Consider the following 27,436-nt stretch of genomic DNA (forward strand, 5'->3'; position numbering starts at 1 on the left):
CATGCTGTGTTATACACAAGAACACATAAGTTTGTCGAATTTTGAGACAGGGTTTCTCTGTGTAATAGCCCTGGCTCTCCTGGACTTGAGTTGTAGACCAGGCTGGCCTCGAACTCACAGAGATCCTCTGCCTCCCGGGCAGAGGTATGTGCTACTATGGCCAGCTATAAGGTTTGTTTAAGGTCATTTTTACCGGGTGGTGAAGATAAACGGGATAGAGAGATGGCTCAGTAGAGCCTGAATTGGCTTCCCAGCACTCACACGGTGACTCACACACTACCCGTTACTTCAGTTCCAGGGGAGCTGATGCCCTCCTCTGACTTCCTTGGGTAACGAACATGTAGCACACAGGCATGCACACATGCAAAGAACTCATGCATATAAAATAAAATTTCTAAGGCAGCCTAAGCTACATGAGTCCAGGGATTCATGCACACTGGGCAGACAATCTACTACTAAACCCACTGCTGGATCTCAGTGATTTTCCACATTTCCCTTTTCCTTTTTTTTCTTCTCTCTCTCTCTTGCCATTTAAGAGATGTAATGGTGAGATTAAGCAGCTGTGGTGGCACATGCGCTCAGTCCTAGCACTCGGTAGGAAGCTGTGGCATTAAGCCTGTAATCCCAGCCTAAGGCAGTTGAGGCATGAGGATCAGAAGAGTTCAAGACTATCCTTGACCACATGAAAAGAAGCTTGAGGCCAGCCTGGACTATGAGACTCCGGTGAGATAAACAGAGACAGATGCAGAGAGTGCCTTATTGTGTAGTCCAGGCCACTCCAACTCCTGGTAATCCTTTTCAGCATCCCAAGCAGACTGGACTATAGGTGCATGTTAACACACCTAACTTCACATTTTTTGAGACAGAATCTTACTGTGTAGCCCAGGTTGGCCTAGTACTTGCTGTGTTGACCTTGGTATCTCTGTCTCAATCCTCCGCTCTCAGCTGCTTCAGTGCTGCATGTATCACCACACCCAGCTTCTTATATATGGACTTATTCTTCACATATAAACCTAGCAAAAATGCTGTGGCAGAGTGAAGAGCCAGAACTCCACAGTCTTGCTTAGTGGTTATGTAAAATGTGAGCTGCGTGGCTTGAGTGGGCACCATTCATTCAGCACCAAGTTTTTATGAACAGGCTAATTTTCCAGCAGAGGGTAGTAGTATCTAGAAGAAATGTCCTTTTGACATTCATTTGCTGACTGAGGAAGGCTTGAGCTCATCTACTTTTTTTATCCTGAAGTTGGTACATCCCACCCTGTTCCCTGCCATGATCTGTAGAAAACAGATGCTATTTGCAAGGCTTGAGTTGACAGGAAGAGCAAGTGGCAGGAGGCTATGAGGATGCCATTCATTGTAGGCCCTGCCAGGTAGCCCTGCAAGTGAGGGAGACAAATTCCAGGACATACAAGGTGAAACTCCAACCCAGAGGCTGCTGCCAAGCACAGCATGAAGGCTGCAGTGACAACTCCTTTTTCCTTTGTTCTATAAGTAGGGATGTAAGGTTCAGAGAGGTGAGACATACCTAGATCACAAAAAAAAAAAAAACAAAAATAAAAAATGGAGTCCAGTCTCATGACACAAGCGAACCTGCTTTTTTGTAACATTTCTGACTTAAATATTCTCACTCTTCTTCCTGTGGAGGGACATTTTAGCTGGAGCCCAAGGTCTTCTGCATTCTAAGTAAGTGCTATAGCCTCAACTCCCCACACTCTTGTTAGATGAAAGCCAGTTACTGGAATGCCATTTTAAAAAAAGGAATCCTACAAAACCAGTTTTTTCCCAAGATGAAGGTCAAGAGGATAAAGAGGAAGAACACATATTCCGTATCTAGACCTGTACAGTTACGTCCATATGATTTCTACTCGGCTCATTCAAATAATATTAAGGTAACCATATACTAGCACAGGATTTTTAAAAATTCAAGCTTTATTACTTTTTTTGGGCACTGTAGTCAACAATGAAAATGCTTAGTCCATTCAAGTGTACCAGTGAGAATATGAGCCACAGAAGGCCCTTTGCATCCAGGACTAGATCTGCAACACTGCCTCTGCAGTACAAAAAGAGTCAGTCTGTTCGCAAAACAAATACCAGCTTCCAGCTGAGACAGTCAGCTCCTCCTACAGACCAATGCATTCACTGCTGATGATCTTCAGCTTACACCTAATGCTGCAAGCCATATGTCACCCCATTTCAATTTTTGTCAGAAAAACAACAAAAAGGAACCTCATCTAATACAGCATCCCTAGCCACCCCAGAACCAAATTCCAAATAAAAAAGACAGAGTACTCTAGAGTTGCATGTGTCCAGTCCTGATCACATGCCCACTACCTTGATGCACTCTGGGGTTCAGTCCATACCAACATCATACATGTCCTCTGAATAAACAAATACTTTACTAGCCATAAAGTGTAACATACTTTACCTCACACCCAGACTGCACAGATTAGCTTCAAACATTGCATGATACCTTAAAGGGAGTCTTAAGAGATTTACTTTCTAGCTATGTGTGAACAGGATTGGGGCAGAGAATGGAAGTGAAAATGGTGGGCTCACTCCAGGTCAGAATGAAACAGATAAAGCATCACCAATTACCTGAAAGATACTAGAGACAATGGGTACAGCCAAGTGCTCAGTGCCTCTTGTAAAAATTAGAAAGGCCAGTTCTGTTGCTGTCTGTGACACATACAGAAACTACCAATCTGACAAGAGACTGACAAAAAGCTATGAACTATGAAAATCTTAATCACATGGTGCAAATATATAAAAACACATTGACAAATTTCTAAATCTGACATGATTTCTTCCAAACCCGCTGTCTAAGTTGCTTTATTGGTGCCCCTCCTGCAACATAATGTGATGACTGCTGATGGAGGGACATCAGGAGCGCCAGAAGGAGGATGTCAGAAAGCCTTTGGGGACAGGAATCTCCCTGCGCTGCAGACATTTCTGGATGTGAAAGATGAAGAAAACAGGGTGAGTTTCTGACAAAATTGCCTCTAGCATTTAACAATGGGAAGACATTGAAGGACAAGGCCTAGAATGGACAAAAGGAAAATGTCTGATGGGTCTGTGGAAGACCGAAGAAGAAAAAAAGAAAAAAAAAAAGAAAAAAGATTTATTAGGCCCACCCACCCGTTTCCCCATAGATGGCCTCATCTGCCACCATCACTATTTTATAGGCTCCTAGAGTCTGGCTGTCAGTGGGCTACTTGATTATGTAATACAGAACTCTAGATGATCGGCTAAAATAAACCTTTTTAAAATGTCTTGGTACTTGGAAATAGAGGAAGAGTCCAACTGAACATGCAATATGGTTTCATGGACTTAGCAGCCACACCCAAAAGCTCCCTACACCCGAGACTGACAGAAGACCCTTGGTTGACAAGGAAAACAAGTCTGTGAGAGATTCTCTACACATACCTTACTGTCTACTATTCTTTGAGGATAGTTACCTGATAGGCAGTGTGGAGAATGGATGTAGGGACAAAATGGCATACTTTGGTCTAAAGGGCAAGGGGAATTAAGAACAACAAGCAGTGTGTGGAAAAATAGAAGACACAGCTATCAGGTCTGGAGGCCCAAGATTACGAGACACAAGTATGTCTCAGGCTACAGTTTAGGGCACGTTGGAATGGAATCTTACCTCCAAGAACTGCTTTAGACGTATGAAAGAACCCATCTGTCCTGAGCTTGTGATGGCTTCAATTCTATAGGGAGAGAGAGAAAGACTTTTGAGTCCTATCTGTGAAACATCTCCATTCTCTGATTAGGTGAGGACTAGATCTTCTGGCTCTTCTAAAGAATGCTGGCTGCTTTCCAAAGGGTCCTCACCATTTCTCCAAAGGGACAAAAGAGAAGGACACACTGCTCTTCCTTGATTCTTGGTGATCAGGTAGGAAAGTGCCTTCTCCCTACTTGAAACTCCAATGAATTTAGAAGAGTACTTCAAAGTCTGCACTAGGCCCTCTGCATATACATGTTATGCTTGTTGGCTAGGGTTTTAAGGGGACTCCTGACAGTGGGACTGAGAGTTCTCGGACTGATTTGCCTGCCCTTGGGTCCATTTTCCATCTACTGGGTTGCCTTGTCGAGTCCTGACTGAAGGTTTTTGCCAGGTCTTATTATATCTTGTTGTACCATGTTTGGTTGATGACCTTGGGAGTCGCTCTTTTCTGGGGGGGAGTCCAGGGAGGCGAGGAGTGGATCTGGAGTAGAGGGGAGGTGGGACTAAGAGGATCGGAGGGAGGGGAAGTTGCGGTTTCGATGTATTGCATGAGAGAAGAATAAGTAAACATAAAAGAAATTAAAAAGGAAGAAAGTTGAGAGAGGAGGTCTGAGGAGCTCTGGGACAGTCTGGACTACAGAGACTCTCACAAAACAAAACAAAGGAACAAGAGAAAACCAAAATTAAAAACTCAGCCAGCCAGGTGTGGTGGGGCACACCTTTAAACTCAGCACTTGGGAGGCAGAGGCAGGCAGATCTCTGTGAGTTTGAGATCAGCCTGGTTTACAAAGTCAGTTCCAGGACAGCCAGGGCCACCCACAGAGAAACCTTGTCTCAAAAACAAAACTCCCTCAAGCCAAGAGAAAAATAATTGTATATATATATATATATATATATATATAGTAGTAGCATTTTAGAATTCATGGTGCCTGACTTCCAGGTGTTACCTCTAACTCCCCAGTGGTATGCTCACAAGCCTATACCTGGGGAAGTAGTCCTCTTTGATGAGAAGTATCACCTTCCAGAATTGGACCTGGTACTGCTTCATAAGGGCATTCCCACACACCTAGAGGGAAGACAGACTCATGAGCAGGGAACAAAAACTCACTCATGAAAGAAGCACACTCACACCTTTGCCTGTTGAAACATCTCAGCCATGGCATCACTTAGCTATCTAAGGAACAGATGAAAATCCTCAACTTTCTATGTGGGGTGGGGTGTTGGAGTTCACTTGTGAGGATGATCTAGTAGGCTTAAGGACCCAAGTCTATCCATGACATTAAAAAAAACTCTAGCCATCAATGATGGTGGTGGTGGCGCACGCCTTTGGTCCCAGCACTAGGGAGGCAGAGGCAGTTGGATCTCTAAGATTGAGGCTAGCCTGGCCTACAGAGAAAGTTCCAATTAAAAAAAAAATTATATACATACACACACACACACACACACACACACACACACACACACACACACACCCCTAAGTCAAATGTAAAGGCTTAACAAACATTTATTTTGCTGTACTGAACTGTCTGAAGGCATGGTACTCCTCTTAGCCTTAGTAAGAATACTGAATGCTGCTTGTCTCAAAGACTCAGGCTCCATATTAATCTACTATCACGTCAGGAATTACAAGGTAATTAGGAATTATTAGAATTATAAGCCCAAGGGCCTCATATTTGTCAGGACATGAACCCTGAGCATTCATTAATTTGAGGCAATGCCTCACTGGGTAGCCCAGGATAGTCTCAAACTTGTGATCCTCTTCCTGAGCCTCCCTTGTGTTGGAATTACCACCATGAAATACCACGCCAGTTCCCTTAAGCTTACTTCAGAATCAGCCCCTTCAGCTGCAGGTGGAGGTGCATGCCTTTGATCCTATTACTCAGGAGGCAAAGGCAAGTGGATCTCTTAGTTCCAAGCAAGCCTGGTAAGTTCCAGGCCAAGCTGGGCACAGTGGTACATGCCTATAATCCTGGCACTCACAGTGCACAAAACGAGGAGCTTACAAAGCATGAACATTTATGGAAAACTAGACCCAGGGACTGTGTTGGTACCTGGTGATCTAGTTCCTGTTTCCAGGGTCTCAGGAGACTGGCCTGCATAGTCTACCGTGGTTCCACTATATCCCTAAAATGAATTGTGCTTTTTACTTAGGCTAGGGTATATATAACTGTAGAGGGCAAAAAGTACTTGTGCACACAGAGACGCACTGGAGAAGCCAAGAAAGTTAAACTAGCAGGCACTCTTCAAAGACAAGGGATATTTAACCTGTCCTCCTCCTGGAATGCCAGGAATACATGTACTTTACAAGCTGGTGATCACTGGCTCTCTGATGAGCCAGGCTCTGCCCATATCTTCCAGAATTTATGTTTTACTTATCCCAGGCCCTTTCCCCCTAAACTTTGAGTGTTTGAGGCCATAAAACTCATCCTTGTGAGAGATGTCATTTGCACTTTACAGCAGTCTAAGTGACTTTCATGTTACCTCAGGGCCAGGAAAATCCTGATTCCCACAGGGATTATGTTTACCTGTCATTTCTCCCCAGACCCTTATCTTAAGGATTGTTTCTAAGTCAAGAAGAACCCATTGTGTGGATGAAGCCATATGTATTTGTAAAGAGCGTCAGTGCAAAATATCTTAAACTTTGTTGTATTCACAGGGCTGTGTTAATTGTTATCTGAAAATTTTTTCCCAAACCAGTGCTATGCTTAAACATGGCAAAAATATACCAGCTGATATCAGACTCTTGAAGTCCTGGCCCACCACCTGTTACCTAAATTGTGCTGAACCAAGTCTCATTCTTCCCTCAACTGGATTGTTTCCCTTGCCAGCTGTAAAGCCTGGCCTGTAGGATCCCCACAGACATTAAAAAGAGAAAAAAAAAAAAAAAAAATGGCGCATCCTAGCCTAACTCAAAGAGAAGTCAAGAATCATGAAAGAAAAAGCTGAAGCTACGTTTGTCCTATGGCTTAGGGAAAGCTAGGTGACAGTAGCTTAATACTGTTCAATACTTGGCTCCACTTCTATGTTGCTTCTCCATTCATTTCACCCAGTGTCCTGAGACCACCTCAACCACTGGCTTTCTCTCATTTGGTAACAGAATTACCTCCAAGAAGTCGAACAGGAGAGTGGCTGTCACGTCTGACAGAGGCTCCATGTTTAAGATCTGTGCCAACCAGCGCCAGCCATGATTTAAGCCATGAGGATGGGCCTGGAAGGAAAGCAGCTGTGTCATGACTTTATCTCATTTTATTCACATAATAAACTCTCAATGTAATCACTCAGTCACTGAACATGAACCCCGAGATTATCTGGCCCAGGATTATAGGACAGAGCAGAAACAACAAAGGCTGAGGAAATGCTTTTTGGAACTATTCTGTTCTACTCACAGGCTCTCAGACATTCGTTAAAAGGTTCTTGTGAAATATGAAATCATATTCGGGGAATCCATGGCCATTATCATCATTAACATTTTTTGTTTAGAAAGGGTATTAACTTTGGAGCCCAGGCTGACCTCACTTACAGCAATCATTCCTGGCCCACTCTCCCAAGACAGGAGTATGGGGGTAAACCATCTCACCTGACTTTGTTGTTGTTGATTTTGGTTTTGGGGGTTGTTGGGGGAGGGGTAGTTTTGTTTCTGTTTTGAGACAGGGTCTCACTAGCATTGGGTGACCTGAAACTTCTATGTAGACCAACCTAGCCTTGAACTCACTGCCTTTGCTTCCTGAATGCTGGAAATAAAGATGTGTCACTTTGCCTTCCCACACCAGACTTCATGTCTGATTCTGTGATTGAAGTGACAGGGTCTCACTGTGCAGCCCAGTGATCTAAAATCTGCAATCCTTCTGCCACAGCTTCCTGAGTGGGGATTAGAGGACTGCACTTTTAAAAATGTCATGACTTACAGACTCTGTTCTAAGATTAGTTCTTTATGTCTTCAGCTGAGGGAAAAACTGAAGTTTTTTTGTTCATTCAAAAAAAGTTGCCTAAGAATCATCATCTATAGCCAGGCGGTGGGGTGGCACATGCCTTTATTCCCAGCACTGGGGAGGCAGAGGCAGGCGGATAGCTGAGTTCCAGACCAGACTGGTCTACAGAGTGAATTTCAGGACAGCCAGGCCTGCACAGAGAGACCCTGTCTTAAAAAGAAAACAAAAAACAAAAAACAACAACAAAAAAAAAAATCAACATCCACATCTCTAAAACACACCCATAAGTCGTATTTTTTCTCACATCATTGCACAGCACAGCCTCTCTAAAGCTTGAGAGAGTTCTCAAAGGCTGAGTTATAGGCTTGGTCTCCAGCCTGCAGCACTATCTGAAAGTGTGGGGCCTTTAAGACAAGGTAGAGTCCAGTTAGAAGTTGTTAGGCCATTAGGGACATACTCTTGAAGGGATACTGGGACACCCTGCCTCAAAATAAGGCCTTTTTTCACTTGCCAGTTCCCATAAGTAGCTCTGCTCTGCCTATGCATCGGCCACGATGCTCTGCCTCACCATGGCTCCAAAAGAAACTGGACCAAGGGAAAGTAAGAGCTAAATGCTAAAAAAAAAAAAAAAAAAAAAAGCTAAAAGCTCTAACAAATGCTGTAATGCATGCACAGACTCCCATCAAGCAACGTAGAAGTTTCTTCCTTGTAAGCTGTCTTGGTGACAGAGCTGACGAACATAAAGGCTGCATTTGCTGTGGATCCTGGACTCCTATTCCTTAGTAATGGCAGGCCTGTTCCACTACCTGCTGCCGGTTTCCATATGGCCACTGGAGCTGGATGATGGCGGCATACAGACGGATCATCCCAGACATTCGTTTTAGGAAGTTGTCCTGTTGTTCCACCTTAGAATCCGTCACTTGGTAGCCAAGCATTCTATGTGTGAAGATAAGATTAAGAACAACACCACCAAAATGAGGGTGACAAAGAGGTTTCCTTCTATGGCTAAAAGTACTACTAGTTACACTTTGCATTATTATTACTTATTATTATTATATCTACACAAAGCACTGGTACCCACGATCAAATATCTGAATATAAGACAACTGGAGCTGGGCGCAATGGCACACACCTGTAATCCCAGCACCTGGAGAGGCAGAGGCAGAGCTATCTCTGTGAGTTCGAGGCCAGCCTGGTCTACAAAGTGACCAGGACAGCCAAGGCTACACAGAGAAACCCTGTTCCAAGGGGAGTGGGGAGAGAACTGCTTCAGTAGTTCAGAACACTGGCTATTCATCCAAAGGTCCTGAGTTCAATTCCCAGCAACCTCATGGTGGCTCACAACCATCTATAATGTGATCTGATGCCCTCTTCTGGTGTGCAGGTGTACATGCAAATACAGCACTCATATACATCAAACAAACAAACAAATCTTTAAAGGCAAAAGAAAACTACTTCAGTGCTGGCTACTTTTATGTCAACCTGACACAAGCCAGAGTCACCTGAGAAGAGGAAACATGAATTAAGAAATGCCTCCATAGATAGCTAAAGGCAAGCCTCTAAGGCATTTTCTTAACTCATGATTGACGAGGAAGGGCCCAGGTCCCTGTGGGTGGCGCTGCCCAGGCTGGTAAGCCTGCGTACTGTGAGAAAGCAGGCTGAGTAAGCCAGGAAGGAGCAACCCCTCTGTGGCCTCTGCACCAGCTCCTGCCTCCAGGTTGCTGCCCTCCCTGCTTTCCATGATAGACTGCGCTGTAGAGGCCAGAGTGAAATAAACCCCTTCCTCCTCAAGTCGCTGGTCATGAGGTTCCTCACAGCAACAGTGACCTTGACTATGACAGTGTCTCAATGAGATTTCAATGATTTACCCTATTCTGTAAAGCCGTAAGATGAATAAATTATAAGATTCCTGGATCCCACATCCAGTATTCTTCCCTGTAAGCTATGGTGATTATCAATTATCACCCCCAAATCTACAAATACTAAAATAAGTCCAGTTTGCATGAAAAACATAACAGTTCTTGCTATGTTATGTACCCCAGGCTAACCTGAACCTCACTTGCCTTAACCTCCCAAATGCCGGGATTTCAAGTGTTTAATATGAATCATGGTTCAAGACATTCTGTTTTTGACAGGACATTTAAAGTACAAAGGAAGACCTGAGAGAAAGAGTGAAAACATTCACGTTCTTATGTGCTACAACTCTCCCCAGAGTGAGTGAGAAAGGAGAAACAGTTTCACCGTTGATAGTCCTCCAAAGCCATCCCTTCCTTGAAAGCTGGGTAGAAAGGAACGGAGTATGGACACTTCTTGTGGAGATGAGCAAGGATAAGGTCTCCTACTTTGGGGTGGAGCTTCCAGATACCAGATGCCACCACTGCAATGGGGAATGCTGCTTCATGGTGAGCGGCCACTTCCTCCTCACCTTGTTTCTAGGAGCATAAAGATGGGCACAACTTCAAATTACTATCCCAGCTAGGCTTAACACTGTATACAAGCTTCTTCCACCCACCCTCTACAACGAGGTTTCTCACCACAAATTTCTCTGCCAGTTTGTACTGGACAAAGTCCAGTCCCTGAGGGTTAAGAGTGACAGACACGGAATGCCCACCAGATTGAACAGGCTTTCCAGAGAGCAGGCTATGGATCTTTTCAAAGACCTCCTTCAGCTTGGAACCTGCATAGGAAAGAAAAAGCAATAAAAAGATGAAACTGTAGTTGGATATAGTTGTGCACACCTATACCAAGTCTAGCACTTGGGAGAAGGTGCAGAAAGCTCAGGAACTCAAGGGTAGCCTAGGCCATGTAGTGAGTTTGAGACCAACAGTCTACATGAGACCCTGTCTCAACAATATGCAACATCATGTCAATCTTTTTCAAAATGTAGTGACAAAGCAAAGACTCCACAGAAATCCATTTTATAGAAGTTTAGAATTTAAGTTCAATCACTATTGTTTTAGATATATAATGGAGGGCTGAGGAGATGTCTCAGTGGAGAAAGCGCTCATTGCAAGCATGAACTGTGCTTGGATCCCTAGCACCCACGTAAAATCTGAGTGTGACAGCACAAGCTTGTAAACATAACGTTAGCAGGGTGGAGACAGCCACATGCTGGGGACCCACGGACCAGCCAGTCTAGGAAAAAGGTTAAGCTCTGGGTTCAGTGAGAAACCTTGTCTCACTGTACATGATGGAGCAATTACAAATCCACACTGCTTTTGCGAAGGAGCTGATTTTGATTCCCAGCACCCATGGTGGGGTCTCACAACCCCTAACTCCAGCTCCAGGAGATGTAATGCCTCTGCATTAGAGCCCACTTCACTTACATGCACATACCTACACATAATTCAAAATAAATCTTTAAAAATAAATAAATATGGTTAGGAGATGACTCAGTGGTTATGAGAAGTGGCTACTCTTCCAGAGGACCCAGCACCAACATGATGGCTCAAAACTTGTATAACTCCATTTCCAGGGATCTAATACTCTCTTCTGGCCTCCTGAGTACCAGGCACACACATGGTACACAGACATGCACAGGCAAAACATTCACATACATAAAAATAAAGAAATCTACCTATAAGTGTTTAAATAAATAAGTCCGAGAACTAAAGGAAGATAGCCAATTTTTGGCCTCCACACATGCATGCACAGGTGAGCATATAAGGAGCACACACAAAAAGGACATATATGTGGCGCACACCTTTAATCCCAGCAGAGGCAGGTGGATCTCTGTGAGTTCAAGGCCAGCCTGGTCTACAAAGCAAGTCCAGGACAGCCAATGCTGTACACAGAGAAACCCTGTCTCAAAAAAAAAAAAAAAGCAAGCAAACAAAAAGGACATATAACAGTCAAGCTCATGCTGTGTTATGTGAGGGAATGCAAAGTACACAAGTGACAGCACAACTCTGAAGGAATCACTTTGGGGCTGAAATTGACACATAAGGCAGAGGTGAGAAAAAACTATTAAACAGAATTACAGATCTTGGGGGTGTCTGTCAGTGGCACCTCTAAAAGAACCTTCTAAGGGTCTTCCGTGGTTTGGCTGATGTCTCTTTCCCTGAGGCTGGCATTCCTTCATCTTTAGAGACCCAGAAGTAAATTCCTGGCATGACTTAGACTTTTAATTGTCTGCCAAATGTCCATGCTTATTCATGCTTAGTCCATAGCACTACTCCATACACTACTTTGAAGCTAGAAAATTTCTAAGAGATGGGGCCTAGAATGAGGTCTTCCGATCAGCAGGGACAGATCCTTGAAGAATCCTAAAGGACTCTGTCCCATCTGTTTTTCATTTCCCAGCTGCCAGGTCCGTGGTTTTTGCCCAGTATTCCCCCATGATGACTTGCCAAAAGCAAGATGGTTAAATCACAAACCAAACCCTCTAGAATATAAGCCAAAATAAACCTTATTTTTATAAATGTACTACCTCACAAGTTTGTTACAGTAATGGAACACTGACACCTACATTTACTAATTTGTATGTAGAAGAAAGAACCCATGGACTCCAAACCCCACAACAGCTACAGTAAACCAGCCAATGAAGAGCCAGTTCCTTCAAGTGGTTGTTCCTGCAATAGTGCATACGGGCCTTTGACCTGATGCCTGAACCAAAGACAAGTAATCTATGAAATGGGGATGAAGAAGAACAGGAAAGATGGGAAAGATAATTACAACTTCTCCTTCCCCTAGCTTCATTCCTGCCACTGAGCTCTATAAAATACTGTTGTGAATATTGTTAGAATAAACACTGTCTTTATCTGTGCTTAAGCAGATCTGAATTTGTTTTCATACTAGTACCTACAATTGAAGGTTTAATTAACCAGCATCTCCTGATGAAAAATACTTTGTGAAGTTCCTAATCATCTCAGAAGTGATACTTTTACTAATGACTCAAAAATATCTCTTAAGCCACAGATGCAGTAAGAAACAAAAAATGAATTAAGAAGATATCACAGAATCTACAGGATGAGTAATTTCAGAAAATAAGAACTTATTTGGATATTAAACGTGTCCATATCAATACGTTTCTCCAGTGCATTCCTGTAAGTCATATTCTACCACTATTAGTGACAGCTTCCAAGAGCCCTACAAGCTGACTCTCACAACCAGCCCCTCTCTTTTCCATGCATCATGTGGCTACTATACCCACTCACCCGTGTCCATTTATAAATATTCCCTAAATTCTTCATGTTTATTGGGGGCTTAGTGAAAAGAATGAAATTATTTTTCCTCTGCTCATTTAACCTTACTGAGTGCTAATTGCAGAGCATGCTGGGTCTCAGCAGGCTCACAGCAGAACAGGAAGACACATGCAGATTGCTCCCAGTTCCAGCTTAAGTGCCTGAGCTCTTTCAGACTACTGGCTACTTAAAGGAAACAGGAGGAAAAGAGGCACAGAGAAGATAAACTAGTTAGTTAGGAGGGAGTTGAGACACATCTAGGCAGAGAAGTTCCTAATATGGCTGCCAGAGACCCTGAAGCTTGGAAGAAAGGAATGAACCAGGACAGAATTAGGAGTCAGTGGTATAAAAGTAATGTTTGACACCACAGGGGCTAAAAGGATAAAAACAACTGTGGGGTGACAGCAAGTCTCTAGGAAGCACTACAGTCAAGGCAGGGCCAAGACAGACCTCACAAAGGAAAAGGGAGAGCAGAACCTGAGGTTTTGTCAAAGTCAGGAGTTGTTTTATAGAGAAGCCTACAGTCCACAGGCCAAATGGAAACACTAGCTAAATCAGATATTGATCCGAAGGCAGAAGAGCAAGGGATGCTGGGATATGAACAACTCGGCACATTTAAAGGCTGAGAGAAAGTAACTGCAAAAAGAACCATGCTCAGGAAGCAGAGAGAACGGCAATGAACAAAGCTGCAGGAGACAGAAAGGATGGAAACAAAGGTAGACTTAGAAGAGTTGACTAGGGCAAGACCCTCAGTTTCTAAAATAGACTGACTGTATATGCTGCTTCTGTTTCCTGGCTTCAGCTGCAGAGACTGTGTAGTGCCTGAGGGTAAGGAACAAAGATAAGCAGGAGAGAGCAGTCAACACCCTCTATGACTGTCAAAGGAAACCACATTTACAATCCTCGATATGCTAAGTATTTATAGTCTGCCCTGCTCCACAAACAATTTCAGGCAACAAAGGGTTAGTAAGCTTGGTCAAATGGCCTCAAGGGCACTATCTACAATCCTCCTGTGCTTTTTTTGGCAATAAGTTGAGAGGCACATAGTAAGCAAGAGGGCTCTCTAGTCGCTCTCCTATTTCTTGATGGTACAGCCTGAAATCTGGAGGCTTCCTCATCTACAGCTGTGTGAAACTGAAGCCTGGCTCTAAAGGGTCTCTGTCTGGTCTTATTCTCTACATCTCTGGCAAGGGAGAGTATTAATATGTCAATCTTGGAGTTTGGAAAAGCTAAAACAGGGACAAAACAGGGCAAAAGCAAAGACTTCTTAGATGGGTATTCTCCCATTTTCCTTCCCAAGTTCTCTTCATGAGGTCTACAGTAGCAACTTTCAACTTTACACTTAAAAGCCATCCAAGGACCATGGGCCAGGAAACTTACTCACCAGTACTCACTGGTGGAGTTTGCCTAGCCTGTCTCTATAAAGCCCTGGGTTAAACTACCAGCAACACCTGAAAAATACAAGTACACAAAATCAGGAATGGCAGTGTACTCCTTTAATCTCAGCAGGAGGTAGAGGCAGTGGGAATCTCTGTGAGTACAAGGCCAGCCTGGGCTACAGAGTGGCTACATAGTGGGACCCTACTCCAAGACACCCCTTAGTGATTATTAAAATCATTATAATCAATTTACAACTACTACATAGCTTATTAAAAAATGAATCAGGGGACTGAAAAAATGGTTTGCTGGTTATGAGCAACTGCTAGTCAATCATGAGGACCAGAGTTCAGATCCCAGCACCCACAGGAGGCAGCTCACAAACGCCACCGGATCTAATGCCCTCTTCTGGCCTCCATAGGCACTTGCACATACACTTATACAGTCAGATATCAAGGGCTCCAGGAGGATAACATGATTCAAGGACAGCCCGAGCTACACAGTGGCCCACTACCTCAAACAAACAAGTAAGAATCAGTAGCTCGGTGTAGAGGACACCAGGCCGCAGCTTCAACATCCTCCCAACCACACAAAATAAAGCTAAAAATTGGTGAGTGGCCTTTGGCACGTGGTTTATTTGTCCCCTAAAGCAATTCTTTAGCACCTCCCCTATATAAAATCCTCAATAAAATAATTTGAACCTCTCCAAAAAGGAGTCACAAACATTCCTTTTTTCTTTTCTGTGTTACTGAGAATTGAGCTAGGCCTAGTACACACCTCAGTGTTGTTCAATAGCTGCATCCCTGGTGTCTTCTGACTTTATCCTTTTTTTTTTTTTTTAAGAATTTATTTTTATTTTTATTATATGTGTGCTGGTGTTTTGCCTGCATGTATGTCTGTGTGAGGCTGTCAGATCTTGGACTTACGGACAATTGTGAGCTGCCACAATTGGTGCTGTGTGCTGAGAAATGAACCACACAATTGGTGGGGGTGCTGACAATTGAAGCTAGGTCCTCTGAAAGAGCAGTCAGTGCTCTTAACTGCTGAGACATCTCTCCAGGCCCGACTTTCTCCTTTTAAAACAGGGTCTCACTAAGTTGCATTTCATACAGGCTATACTTGAACTTGTGATCCTACAGCCTCAGCCTTCCCTCAACCAGCTGGGATTACAGGCCTGTACTACTCAACCCAGGTATCTTCTGTGTGAAGAAGAAAAACAGGAGAAAAAAAAAAAGGGAGGATGCAACATACATTTGAACATTGTATGTGTGTTGGTGGGGATAGAACCCAGGTCCTTACACATACTTGGCAAGTGCTCTGCCACTAAGCCACATTACCCAGCCCTGAGCAAACACTGTGTAAGAACCTCACAGATGTCAGAGTTTGCAAAAAGCAAAAATAAGACAATGAAGTGAAGGACCCACCTGCAATGGTAGAGATCTGGCTCACTGGGATGGTGGCTGCCTTCTGCAAGTCCATCTTTATCTTCTTGGCCTACCAAAAGAAAATGGTGACATGTTGGAGGGTGTGGTAAAAAGCTGAGCACATGCCATGCCCTTAGGATGAGGGAAATGACATAGCAAATGCATTCTTTAGTACATCAGGCTATGGGGCACATCACCAGAATTTTTGCCACCCATCTCTCCCCCACTACCTGACTGTCCTTGCTGCTGGTCAGGCCCTCAAAAGCCAACACACACTTGGCAGAAGCATCCTGAAGTTGCTGGTACCACTGCAGCGTACTATCTTGTACCTTTACCTGAAGGTCTAAGAATAAAGACAGGCCTTAATGCAAGTGAGCTCATTTAACATGCCGCACGAGCTGGGACGGCTCTAGGCAATGCACTGTGGATGGCTGCTGAAGTGTCAAATCACACTATGGAGCAGGCACTAATACTCTCTCCATTTAAACAAACAGCTATGAAAAGGTTGTGTGTCAAGGCCACACTGCTTTCTGGTTCAAACACATTGCTATGCTGATCCTCAAACATGTTAAACAAGGACATTTACCCATATTACTTAAAATACTTAGCAGTGGGGCTGGAGAGAGTATGGTTCAGCAGATACATTTAATAAAATCCTTTAACATCTTTTTTTAAAAGAGCAGTTGCTACTCTTGTAAAAGACCAGAGCTATTTGGCTCCCAGCAACCACACGGTGGCTCACAACTCCCTTCAACTTCAATTCCAGGGGACCCAGTGCTCTCTTCTGGCCTCTGTGAGCACCAGTTACACATGTAGTATACATATATACATGTAGGCAAAACACTCGTACACATAAAACAAAATAAATAAATCCTTAAAAAATTCTTTTATAATAAAATACTCAGGCCAGGCATGACGGCGCATGCCTTTAATTCCAGCACGCAGGAGGCAGAGACAGGAGGCAATCTCTCTGATTCCAAGGCCAGCCTGGTCACAAAGTGAATTCTGTAACAGAGAAACCCTATCTACAAAAACCTAAATAAACAAAATACTAGGCAGTAGTGATACTTGTAATAACACACTTAGCAGATGTAGACAGAGTTTTCAAGGCCCCATGGAAATGGTAGAATTTGAAATTCATTCTAGATCAACTAAAACTGAACATAACACATTATGTAAATGTTTCTGTTGAACTGGGCCATCCTGTACTGTGACACATTGACATTTGTTTTAATACCCTAACCCATAGTTAAAGGACTGCACCCACACCAAAACTCACCTTCATTCTGTGTCCCTGCTGGGCCTGGGCTGTGCACAGGGGGCTGGGTGGGAGCTCCTGGCCCTTGCTGCACCTGTGGTTCCTGCAGCTTCACCCGGGCCTCCTCTTCATCTTGCTTCTTCTTGACTTCAGAGGCTCTGATGATCTCCTGCTCCAAATTTGAAAGGAGGTCCCGCATTTCCTGCAGGGCTCTCTCAGCCTCAGCTAGGTTCTCTGCTGTGGGATAACCACTCTGTCAGAATGAGAGACAACACTTAACATTCATTTCCTAGTTATACCTTGTGGGGCTAGCTCATATACACAGTACATTTCTGAAGTTGAACTGCTGGACCAGCATGTATACATGGTCAAATGTTGATATCTACTATTTCTCTGTTCTCTTAAATATTTACTATCAAAGAGCTGGGAGTAGTGGCTCATACCTGCAATCCTAGCACCTGAGAGACAGAGGCAGGAAGAAGATTGCTGCAACTCTGAGACCAGCCAGGGCTACACAGTGAGACTCTGTTTCAAAACAAACAAACAAACAAGCATAAATAAATAAATGCCATTGAGATAGCTCAGCAGGTAAAGGCACTTGCTTAGCAACCCTTACTGACAAACTGAATTTGATACCTGGAACCCAGAAAGGGAGAAGAAAACTTTCCCCATAAAATTGTCCTCTGATTTCCAGACATGTGCACACACAAACACACATAAAATAACAATAACAAAAGGTTTATCATCATCACATCCACAGCAACCAACCATGAAGTTTTTGATGCTTTCATCAACACCTATCAGAGCATATACCGGTAGTCCTAGCACTCAAAAGGCTGATGTAGGAGCAATGCCTATGTTCCAAGCCACGTTGAGCTATACAGCAGACCCTGTAACAGAAGCAAGGCTAGAGAAATGGCTCAGCAGTTAGGAACACTTGCTGCTATGCACAGAACCTGAGTTTGGTTCCTAGCACTCATGTCAGTGTCTCATAACCACCTGTAACTACAGGTCTATTCTAGCTTCTGTGGAAACCCACACGATATACATACATGAGCACAGACACATATGTATACACAGAAATAATAGCTAAAAGAACAAAGAAAGAGGGGGTTGTGACAGTATGCTAGTTAAACATGCAGGTTTTAGTTAGGTGTTGGTGCAGGTCTGCAACCTAGCACTAACAAAGCTGATGGTGGAGCATTGAGAGTTTGAGGCCAGCCTGGGCTACAATGCCTCAGTAACAAAGAAACAACGTTGTAATTTGTAAAACTTCTATTAGTGGTCACTCATTCTTAAGTGATTGAAAGTCTTACTTTACCTTTTGTTTTTGGTAGAATTTGTGTGTGTGTTTCTACATAGGCGCAGCTATAAAAGTCAAACAGCCCCTGCAAGTTGGCTCTTTCCTGCCACCTTGTGAGGATAGGAACTCAGGGTCACTAGGCCCAGGAACAAGGCCTCTAACTGCTGGGCATCTGGCAATTCCTATTTCAGCTTTTAAAGACACCTGTGCAGCCCTTAGCTCATTTTCTCTTGTAGGAGAAAAGTAGAAAGTGAAAGCAGTTTATCCTTTTGCATAAATTTCAAGAGCATTCTTTGAATCAAGGACATTAAATTTTAGTGTATGTGACAAGTATTTCCTAATTCGTAATATCTTAAAATTTTATTGGGATGGACATTGGAAGTAGGAGAAAACAAGAAACAGGACAGGAGCCTACCAGAAAAGACTCTACCTAGTAGTGTATCAAAGCAGATGCTGAGACTCATAACCAAACCTTGGGCAGAGTCCCTGGAAAGAAGGGGGAGCTAGTAAGACCTGGAGAGGACAGGAGCTCCACAAAGACCAAATGTATCTGGGCACAGGGGTCTTTTCTGAGACTGATTCTCCAACTAAGGATCATGCATGTATATAACCTAGAACCCCTGCCCAAATGTAGCCCATGGCAGCTCAGTGTTCAAGTGGGTTTCTCTAGTAAGGGGAACAGGGACCGTCTTTGACGTGAACTCAGTGGCTGGCTCGTTGACCTCCCCCCACCCCCGCCTGAGGGAAGAGCAGCCTTGCAATGCCCACAGATGATGATGTTGCAGTCAGTCCTGATGAGATCTGATAAGCTAGGGTCAGATGGAAGGGGAGGAGGACCTCCCCTATCAGTGGACTTAGAGGGGGGCATAGGAGGAGATGAGGGAGGGTGGAATTGGGAGGGAATGAGGAAGGGGGCTACAGCTGGGATACAAAGTAAATAAATGGTAATTAATATGAAAATAAATTAAAAAAATTTTACATGCTCAAATAAATAATTTTCCTTTATAACTTCCACAATAATGTTATTGTGCATATGGTCATTCAAATACTCCTTTTTTTTTTTTTTCCCATTCTACTTAGTGTTTGTCTCTCGCTTTATATTTAAATATAAAACATAGAATAAGATAATTTAATCTTTATTTTTATGTATTTCTATCTCTTCTTTGCTAGGTTTTCATTTTGTTACCAGAACTTGATAACCAAGCTAGGCAAATGATTTACCAGTAAGCTATGTCACCAGCTCTTTACCCCACTGAGCAAATAATGACTGATATTTCTGCTAGTAGCCCGGCATTACTTTATTTATTTTTATCTTTTTTGTTTGTTTGTTTGTTGTTTCGAGAGGGTTTCTCTGTGTAGCCCTGGCTGTCCTGGAACTCACTCTGCAGATCAGGCCACCCTGTCTCCCAAGTGCTAGGATTAATGGTGTGTGCCACCACTACCTACCAAAACACATTTTGACTTTAAGCAGTTTGGTTTCTAACCTGAAGCAGTTTTCTGTAATCACTTACCTCCAAGGTGGTGCGAATGATTCCAGAGATGAGACCACACAGCTGGTTGCCCCGGGTCTGGAAGGCAGCCAGGTCAACATTCAGCAGGTCCTTGTGCTGATTGGAGGCATCCAGCTGCTGGTTGAGCTGCAGGACCTCCTCTTGCAGGGTGTATAGGTTGCGCAGGCGGACCTGGCCTTCTTCCTTCCGAAGCTGCTCCTGTTCTGCCTGCTTCACACGCTGCTGCTCTGCCTCTCGAAGCTTCAGGTTGAGAATCTACTGAAAGGACCACTGAGTCACGAGGTGGGGGGGCTTTCCCCTTCTACACTGCTTGAATCCTAAGTGAACTACATCTTTTCACAGGTAGGCTCATAGCAGGAAACATACTCCCCAGGGCCAATGTACAGGTTAATTGCAATTTTCAGCTTGACTGGCTTGAAAAGAACCTATAAGAGTAGGAAATCACACGTCTACTAGTTTCTGAGGACACTTTTAGGGAGGATAAACAAAGGGGAGGGCCTGCTTGAATGTGTGTGATATCACTCCACAGGCTGAGCCCTGAGCAAGAGAAGGAGAAAGGGGCAACCCAGAGAGCAGAGGCTCTCCAAGCCAGCTGGAACCAGTAGCTGAAACAACCCCCTTTCCTTTGTTTTCTCAGACATTTGGTCCCAAGAATGAAGAAGTAACTACAGCAGCCACTACCCAGGAGCATGGTCATGGACCAGGGTCTCCAGAATAACTATCTGTTGATGCCGACGAACACTCAGAGGGAGACAGACACCAGTATAATCACACCGACTGTCCCAGGCACTGACCTTGGCTCTGTGACGATGCTCAGCTTTCAGCTTCTCCTGATGGCCCAGGGCTTCTCTGGTACTGTTAAACAAGGCAGGGTCAGGGATGCTTCCTGAGACTGTTTTCCCTCTCCCTCACTGTCACATTAGGCCTCCTCCAAGGCTGGAAGCTTCTTTGTCTATGTGATGTCGATATTTCATATTTAAGGACTGAGTTCCAGCCCTTTTACATTGGTGTTTCTCTGGGAAAGCCATCAAGCTGACCACACAGACATTCACAGCAGCCACTCAGTAAGACTCACCTCTTCTCCATCACTTCCTGTAAGTCCTGGAATTCCTTATGCAGCTTCAGCTCCTTCAGCTCGTCAAACCTCTTTAGCTGTTCAGATGCCATCTCTGAGAGGGCTCGCACCTTCCTCTCCTGCTCTTCCTGCCACTGCCTCAGGCCTTCCTGAAAAGGATAAGCACCAGGTGCTTTTGGGGTGCCATAGCCGCCTGGCCCATGTGCTCCTGACCACAGTCCTTAGAACATGAAAGACTCCACAGCATGGAGTCTTGCTTCTTAAGAGCATTGCAGAAGCACTTGTCCTTGAAAAGAGTTTTTCTTTCTTTTTTTGAAACAGGAGTGCTGGTCTCAAACTTGTTCTGTAGCTAAGGGTGACCTTAAATTTCTACCTGCCTCCATCTCCTGACCTGGTATTATGGGCATCGGCCAAGGTTTATACACTTTCAAGGATTCTACCAATTGAGCTTATTTCCAGCCCTGTGTGTGTATGTGTGTGTAGAGGTAATAGTGGTGTGCGTATTGTGTTGTGTGTATATAACTAAAGTATAGAGGTATGTGTGCGCATTGGCACACATGTAGAGACCAGACCAAGATGTCTTCCTCTATCACTCTCTAATTGCCTTGACATGTGGTCCTGCACGGAACTAGAAGTTCACCATTTAGTTAAAAGTGGCTGGCCAGTCAGCTTCCAGGATCAGCCCATCGCTCTCCTAATGCTGGCATCACAGGCATATACAGTCAGGTCCAGCTTTCTGTATGGGTGCTGGGGATCTGAAGTCAAGCTTGCAGAGCTCTCTGTGCTCTTACATAAAAGAGCCAACCTCCCCTAGGCTCCTAGCCATTTTTTAAGGTCTTAATTGGTTATATTTTCAGTTATAGACTCGGGCAAAACTTAATTTTATAAGTCAGAAGTATTCCCAAAGTCAAATTCATTAAAATAGTGCTGCTCTTCCAGAGGCTAAAATAGAGCTCTCATGGTATAAACATATCTGACGCATGGGGACCACCTGCAGCTTTGGGAGATACAGACGGAATACAGGAAAACTTAAGTAATTTCCCCAAAGTTACACTAGAATAGCCAGAAAGTGAAAGCAGACCTAACTTGAGAGTGTTCACTGTTGACGTTTTGCCACACTACCTCACAGAGTGAGTGCTCAGTGGGTGGGAACTCATGCCTAACACAAAGTATTCCCCATCAACTTCCAAGTGAATGGTGGCTCTTTAGTGTCAGACCTTCCTGGATACACGGTCCCACTTACAGTTCCTCTCATTCTGTGCACCAATTCATACATTCGGATGCAGCCTTCCACTCTGTTCGCTCGGGAGGACTGAAGTGCAATAGGTTCTGTGGACTGGGACTCATGAGTACTCTAAACAGAAGATGAAAAATAAACAAAGATCATGACTTTGCTAGCTTTCTGTCACTGTAGTTTTCTAGGTGTTCTCCTAGAAAATTATCCAAAAAAAAAAAAAAAAAAAAAAAGATTTATTTTGGCTCCCAGTTTAGAGGTTTCTATACACGGAGTCTTGACTCACTTGTTGCTTGTTTCTGGGCTGTGCTAAGGCAGAACATGACAGTAGAAACACGTAGTAGAGATAAGCAGCCACCTTAAGTTGGCTGAAAAGGCAGGAGAGAGGAGAGGGCCAGGTATTAGACTTAGCTGACCAGGCCCCATTTCCTTCAACTTGGTGCTACCTCCTATGTGTCCACCCCTGAATAACTATGATTACAATGCCATTGATAATGATCCATTCACTTCCCAAAGGCCTCAGTGTTGAATGATGCTGCATTGGAGGCAAAGCTCAACACAAAATCCTTTGAGGGAGCTGAGGTCCAAATCCTAACACATACAACTTAGGAACCAATAATGAACTTATAAACCACCAATAATGAAAAAATTTAGGTTAATGTCAGAATTCAGTCCAAGAATGGAGTCGTACATGGAGTACTTGTAAGAAAACTCTAAGGAAAAAAAGTCTTGTAACCTCAGTTTCTTCAAAACACAGAATTGTTCTAGAAATGTGCTTTCATGCTCTTCCTATGTGTAGAGAACAGAAATGAGTTTTCTTAATCCTCAGAGTATAAATTGTCTGATGCTGTGAATAAAGTTAGCTATTACATAAGCCTTTGTTTGGTCCATTTATTTTTGCTCTCCCAGGTTCACCCCACATCTAGACCATGAAACAAAAAAAACTGAGTTTTTCTTTTTTCATTAAGTTTTATTTATTTATTTTATGTATATGAATGCTCTACCTGCATGTACACTGGCATTCTAGAACAGGGCATCAGATTCCAGTATAGATGGTTGTGAGCTAACATGTGGTTGCTAGGAATTGAACTCAGGATCTCTGGAAGAGCAGACAGTGCTCTTAACCACTGAGCCATCTCTCCAGCCCAAAACTGACTTTTTTATGACATCAACTTTGTTCATCACTTTCCCCCTCTCCATTCCTGGCCCTAAATGATTTACATTTGCTCTTTCCCAAAAGGCAAAGTAGCACAATACTTTCCTTTTTAAGACAATCTCACTATGTAACCCTGGTCTACATAGAATTTGTTGAGTGACCTTGAACTCACAGGGATTCACCTGCCTCTGCCTTCCATGTGCTGCAAATTAAAGTTGTACACCATCACACCTGGTGTTATACTGGCTTTCTTTAGTAAAATGTTTCTTCTTGGGCTGAGGAAATAGCTTAGTGGGTAAAGTATAAGCAGGAAGGCCTAAGATTCAATCCCCACAATCCATATAAAGGTGGCATGGTGGTTATGTACTCATAATTCCAGCACTGGGGAAAAGCAGACAGGAGGATTTCTGAGACTACTGGCCAGCCAGTCAATCCTAATTGATGAGCTCCTGGCCCACGAGAGAAACACAAACCTTGTTTGTTTGTTTGTTTGTTTGTTTTCTCAAAAAACAAGGTGAAGGCATTTGAGAATTGATACCCAAAGTTGACTTCTGGCCTCCACAGACATGTGTATACATGTACAAATGTATACAAACACACACAGTGAGTGATATAGTAAATACTGTCCCTACAAACAACTGCAGTGAGAAAAAAATCATTTGCCCAGGTCACTGTCATATGACTAAATACCTCAACTTTGCAGCCAACATGTTTTTGTTTTGTCTTAAGCAGTTAAACCTTACCTTGGTTCCATTTGGTGTTGATGGTGAGGGGGACTGTGGGGTGCTTCTGATAGGAGACTTAAGGAGTAAGGGTTGGTCCAGGCCTGAGGCAGAGCCAGAGGATGGTGAATTATCAGAGGAAGAAGCATTCTCTTGCCTGTCGGGTGAGCTGTTGGGCAGGATGTGATCTACCACCCATCCAGAGTAAGAAGACAGTTTGGGAGTAGACATGCATTCTTCCAAAACATCCTGAAGAGAAGAAGGTTAAGCCTTCGTGTGTGTCCACAGATAAGTCTAAGACATTACCTGTATTGCTCAACAGCTGAGGGGCCAAGCAAATAAGTTAGTGCTGAAATAAAGTAATTGCATTAACAATTAGAGATGAAAATATAGTAAGCCGGTAGTGATAGAACAAGCCTTTAATCCAGCACCCAGAGAGGCAGAGGCAGGCAGATCTCTGTGAATTCAAGCGATCCTGGTCTATAAAGCCAGTTCCAAGACAGCCAGGGCTACAGAGAAACCCCATCTGGAAAGCAACAACAACCACCCAACTTTCTTTTACTTACATACACACCTGCACTTAAGTTAACTGTCAAATAACTGCCGTACTGAACAGACTCCTATGTGAAGGCATGCCTCCCAGCTACTGGGATACCACCCTGCAGGGCCAGTGGTCTTTTCTTTCTTCCTTTTACTTTTGAAACAAGGTATCAAACTGAGGATGACCTTGAACTGATTGATCCTCCTGCTTCCACTTCTGAAGTGCTGTGATTAATTTTTTTTTAGATTTATTTTATGTACACAAGTACTCTATCTGCTTGTATGTATACATGTTACAAGAAGGCTTCAGATCATAGTATAGATGGTTGTGAGACATCATGTGGTTGCTGAGAATTGAACCAGGATCTCTGAAAGAGCAGCCAGTGCTGTTAAACACTGAGCCATTTCTCCAGCCCCAAAGTGCTGAAATTATAAGCCAAGGTAGCGGTTATGAGCCATTAGTGGTTTACTATTACTGCTGTTATTTTATTCATAGTATTTAAAAATTTATTATTACTAATAGTATGTGTGTCTACAGACTCATGTGCCTCAATACACATGTAGAGGTCAGAGGACAACTTTGTAGAGTCAATACTTGTAGCCACTTTTTTACCTAGGTTCTGGTAAAAGTCCTTAAGCTTAAGCAGGAACCGACTTTACCCACAGAGCCATCTCACCAGCCTAAGCAGTTTCTTGATAATGATGCAGACAATATTTCTAAAAAAAAAAAAAAGTCAATTAAAGTCAGGTGTGTTGGCAAGCGCCCATAATCTAACACTAGGGAAGCAGTGGCAGGAGGGTCAGGAGTTCAAGGCAAGCCTCAGCTACACAAGACTTTCAATCCCCTATTCCCAAAAGCACCGGTTCTCAACCCAAGGGTCTCACTCCCTCTGGGGTCATAAGCAAATATCCTGCATATCGGATATTACATTACAATTCCTAACAGTAGCAAAACTACAATTATGAAGTAGCAAAAAAAAAAAAAAAAAATTATGGCTGGGGGACCCACCATAACATGAGGAACTGTATTAAAGAGTCGAAACATTAGGAAGATTGAGAACCACTACCCCAAAGGAACAATGTGTAAACACACATTCGAGCAAATTTCTACAAATTATTGTTTGTGTGTGCAAAGGATGGTGGGGATGAGGTGCCTCGGTGCCAGGAGGCGGAGTCTGTTTAGTCAGTTCTCTCCCTCAGACTTTACATGGGTTCCAGGGCTAAACTCGGGTCTCTAAGCTCATGTGGCAAGTGTCTTTACTAGCTGAGCCATCTCACTGGCCCTCACTACGGCAAGCAGGAAAGCGATTGAAAATATCTAAGAGAATGCAGGCTGTGAGAAATGTTCAAGGAACGCCATGTACACCATCAATGCGCCATTAGTTTGCAAGGGTTCCTCACAGAGTGTGGTTATTCAAGCCTGGAATGAAAATCAATTCAGACACCCACAAGACAGGGGGCGGGCAAAGGCAGCCAACAAGCATTACAGGAGGGCTTTGCAAATACTAGTGACCACTAGTGGCATAGCGACCACGCCCCCACCACAGATCTGACAGTAATCTAAAACTATGGCCTTGACTTGCAGCACTAGAATTAGATGAAATTAACTGCTCTCTGAGAAACGTGGAGCTCCCCGCACGGGCGTTCTTAACCTTCCTAATGCTGCATGTTGTGGTGACCACCGATCGGGAAATTATTCTGTTGCTATTTTATAACTGTAAGTTTGCTATTGTCATGAATCGTAATGCAAAATGTCTGTGTTTTCTCAAGGTCTTAGAGGACCGCCCAAGGGGTGGAGGCCCACAGGTTGAGAACCACTGTCTTAAGCGTGAGCTATAAAGCAGACGAAGAGGCTGAGAGCCCGGAGCTGCTGACAAGATGCAGCCGGGACTGGGGTGACGGTGCCGCTTTCGGACAGGAGTCTTCCCGCGAAGAGAGGCTGTCGATCAACTAGGAACGGCTGAAGAAAGTTGTGTGCACAGGAGTCAGAAAAGCAATGCGGCCCGTCGTCACGCCCGGACCTCCACACCGGCGTGGAGGGAGCGTGGAGAGCGCGTGACGGCGGCCGCTACTCACCTCGCAGCGCAGCAGCCAATCGCGGTGGTAGCGTAGGCGGCCTTTGCTGGAGTTGCGCAGCGCCCTCAGGGTTTCCCAGCAGCGACCATCCGACGGCATGGCGGGCCACCAGCTGCCACCACAGACAAAACAAACCCTCGAATCCGCCGCCGAGGAGGCGCCTGCTTCCGCTTCCGGGGTGCCCACCACATCCGGCGCAGCCACTCCCGTAACGGTCGCAGACACCGCTCGTCAGTGGCGCACCGCCCATTCGTTAGCGCCCGAGCCTGGTCAGATAGCTGGAGGAGCTGGATAGCGGAAGTGACGTCGTGCTCTAGCTACCACACGTAGGTGACTGTTTCTTTCCAAGTCACAAGTGCGCAGGTCTGGCATTGACGCTCCTCTACTTTTTGACAAGTCTGCTGCTCGAGTCTGAAACATCTGAAGTGCAAAAGTACCTAAAGAAGATTAAGTAGTTTTCCTGGAAAGATGGCTTCGTTTCCCACCACCCCCATGGCAGCTCACTACCGAAACTCCAGCTCCAGCGAATCCATTGCCCGCTTTATGGGCTCGTCTGACACCAAGCATGCACACCCAAACTTGCGTAGTTTTTTGTTACTGTTTTTTAGGTTTATAACATCTTGGGCTCCTAATATCTCACAAAGGTTAGTTCAAGAGTCCCAGGAATGATCCTGGTGTAGTATTGAACACCTTTAATTGCAGCACTTGGGAGGCAGAGGCAGGCGGATCTCTGAGTTTGAAACCAGCCTGGTCTATAGAGTGAGCCCAGGACAGCCAAGGCTACACAGAGAAACTGTCTTCGGGGGGGGGGGGGGATCCAGAGATGGACTCCCAAGTCACTTCAATCAAAACCCAGCTCAACCCTGTGGTGCAGAGGTGGTTACAACTAGTTTGGCAAAAGGAATTACACACACAAACACA

General features: G+C 44.1%; 1 protein-coding gene across 2 annotated transcripts; it reads right to left on the reverse strand.

Annotated features, from left to right (window-relative positions):
- Positions 1-1,908: 1,908 nt before the first annotated feature.
- Gle1 (GLE1 RNA export mediator) lies at positions 1,909-26,669 on the reverse strand. Of its 2 annotated transcripts, XM_055600654.1 has the most exons (17): positions 26,516-26,592; positions 25,053-25,156; positions 23,921-24,148; positions 22,031-22,141; positions 20,788-20,936; positions 20,507-20,567; positions 19,713-19,967; positions 16,920-17,151; positions 15,871-15,983; positions 15,641-15,710; positions 10,191-10,333; positions 9,898-10,088; positions 8,463-8,592; positions 6,831-6,935; positions 4,711-4,793; positions 3,647-3,710; positions 1,909-2,949 (listed from the first exon to the last, which is right to left on the reverse strand). In XM_055600654.1, the coding sequence occupies exons 3-17, from the start codon at positions 24,128-24,130 to the stop codon at positions 2,881-2,883; spliced, it is 1,986 nt and encodes a 661-aa protein (XP_055456629.1). In that variant the 5' UTR covers positions 24,131-24,148; positions 25,053-25,156; positions 26,516-26,592; the 3' UTR covers positions 1,909-2,880. The 2 variants fall into 2 exon arrangements, with proteins under 2 accessions (XP_055456629.1, XP_055456628.1); XM_055600653.1 differs by lacking the exon at positions 25,053-25,156 and having other exon boundaries at positions 26,516-26,669.
- Positions 26,670-27,436: the final 767 nt, after the last annotated feature.

This window comes from Psammomys obesus, unplaced genomic scaffold (genome assembly GCF_907164565.1).
Source record: "Psammomys obesus unplaced genomic scaffold, mPsaObe1.curated_primary_1811, whole genome shotgun sequence".
Classification (NCBI taxonomy): domain Eukaryota; kingdom Metazoa; phylum Chordata; class Mammalia; order Rodentia; family Muridae; genus Psammomys; species Psammomys obesus.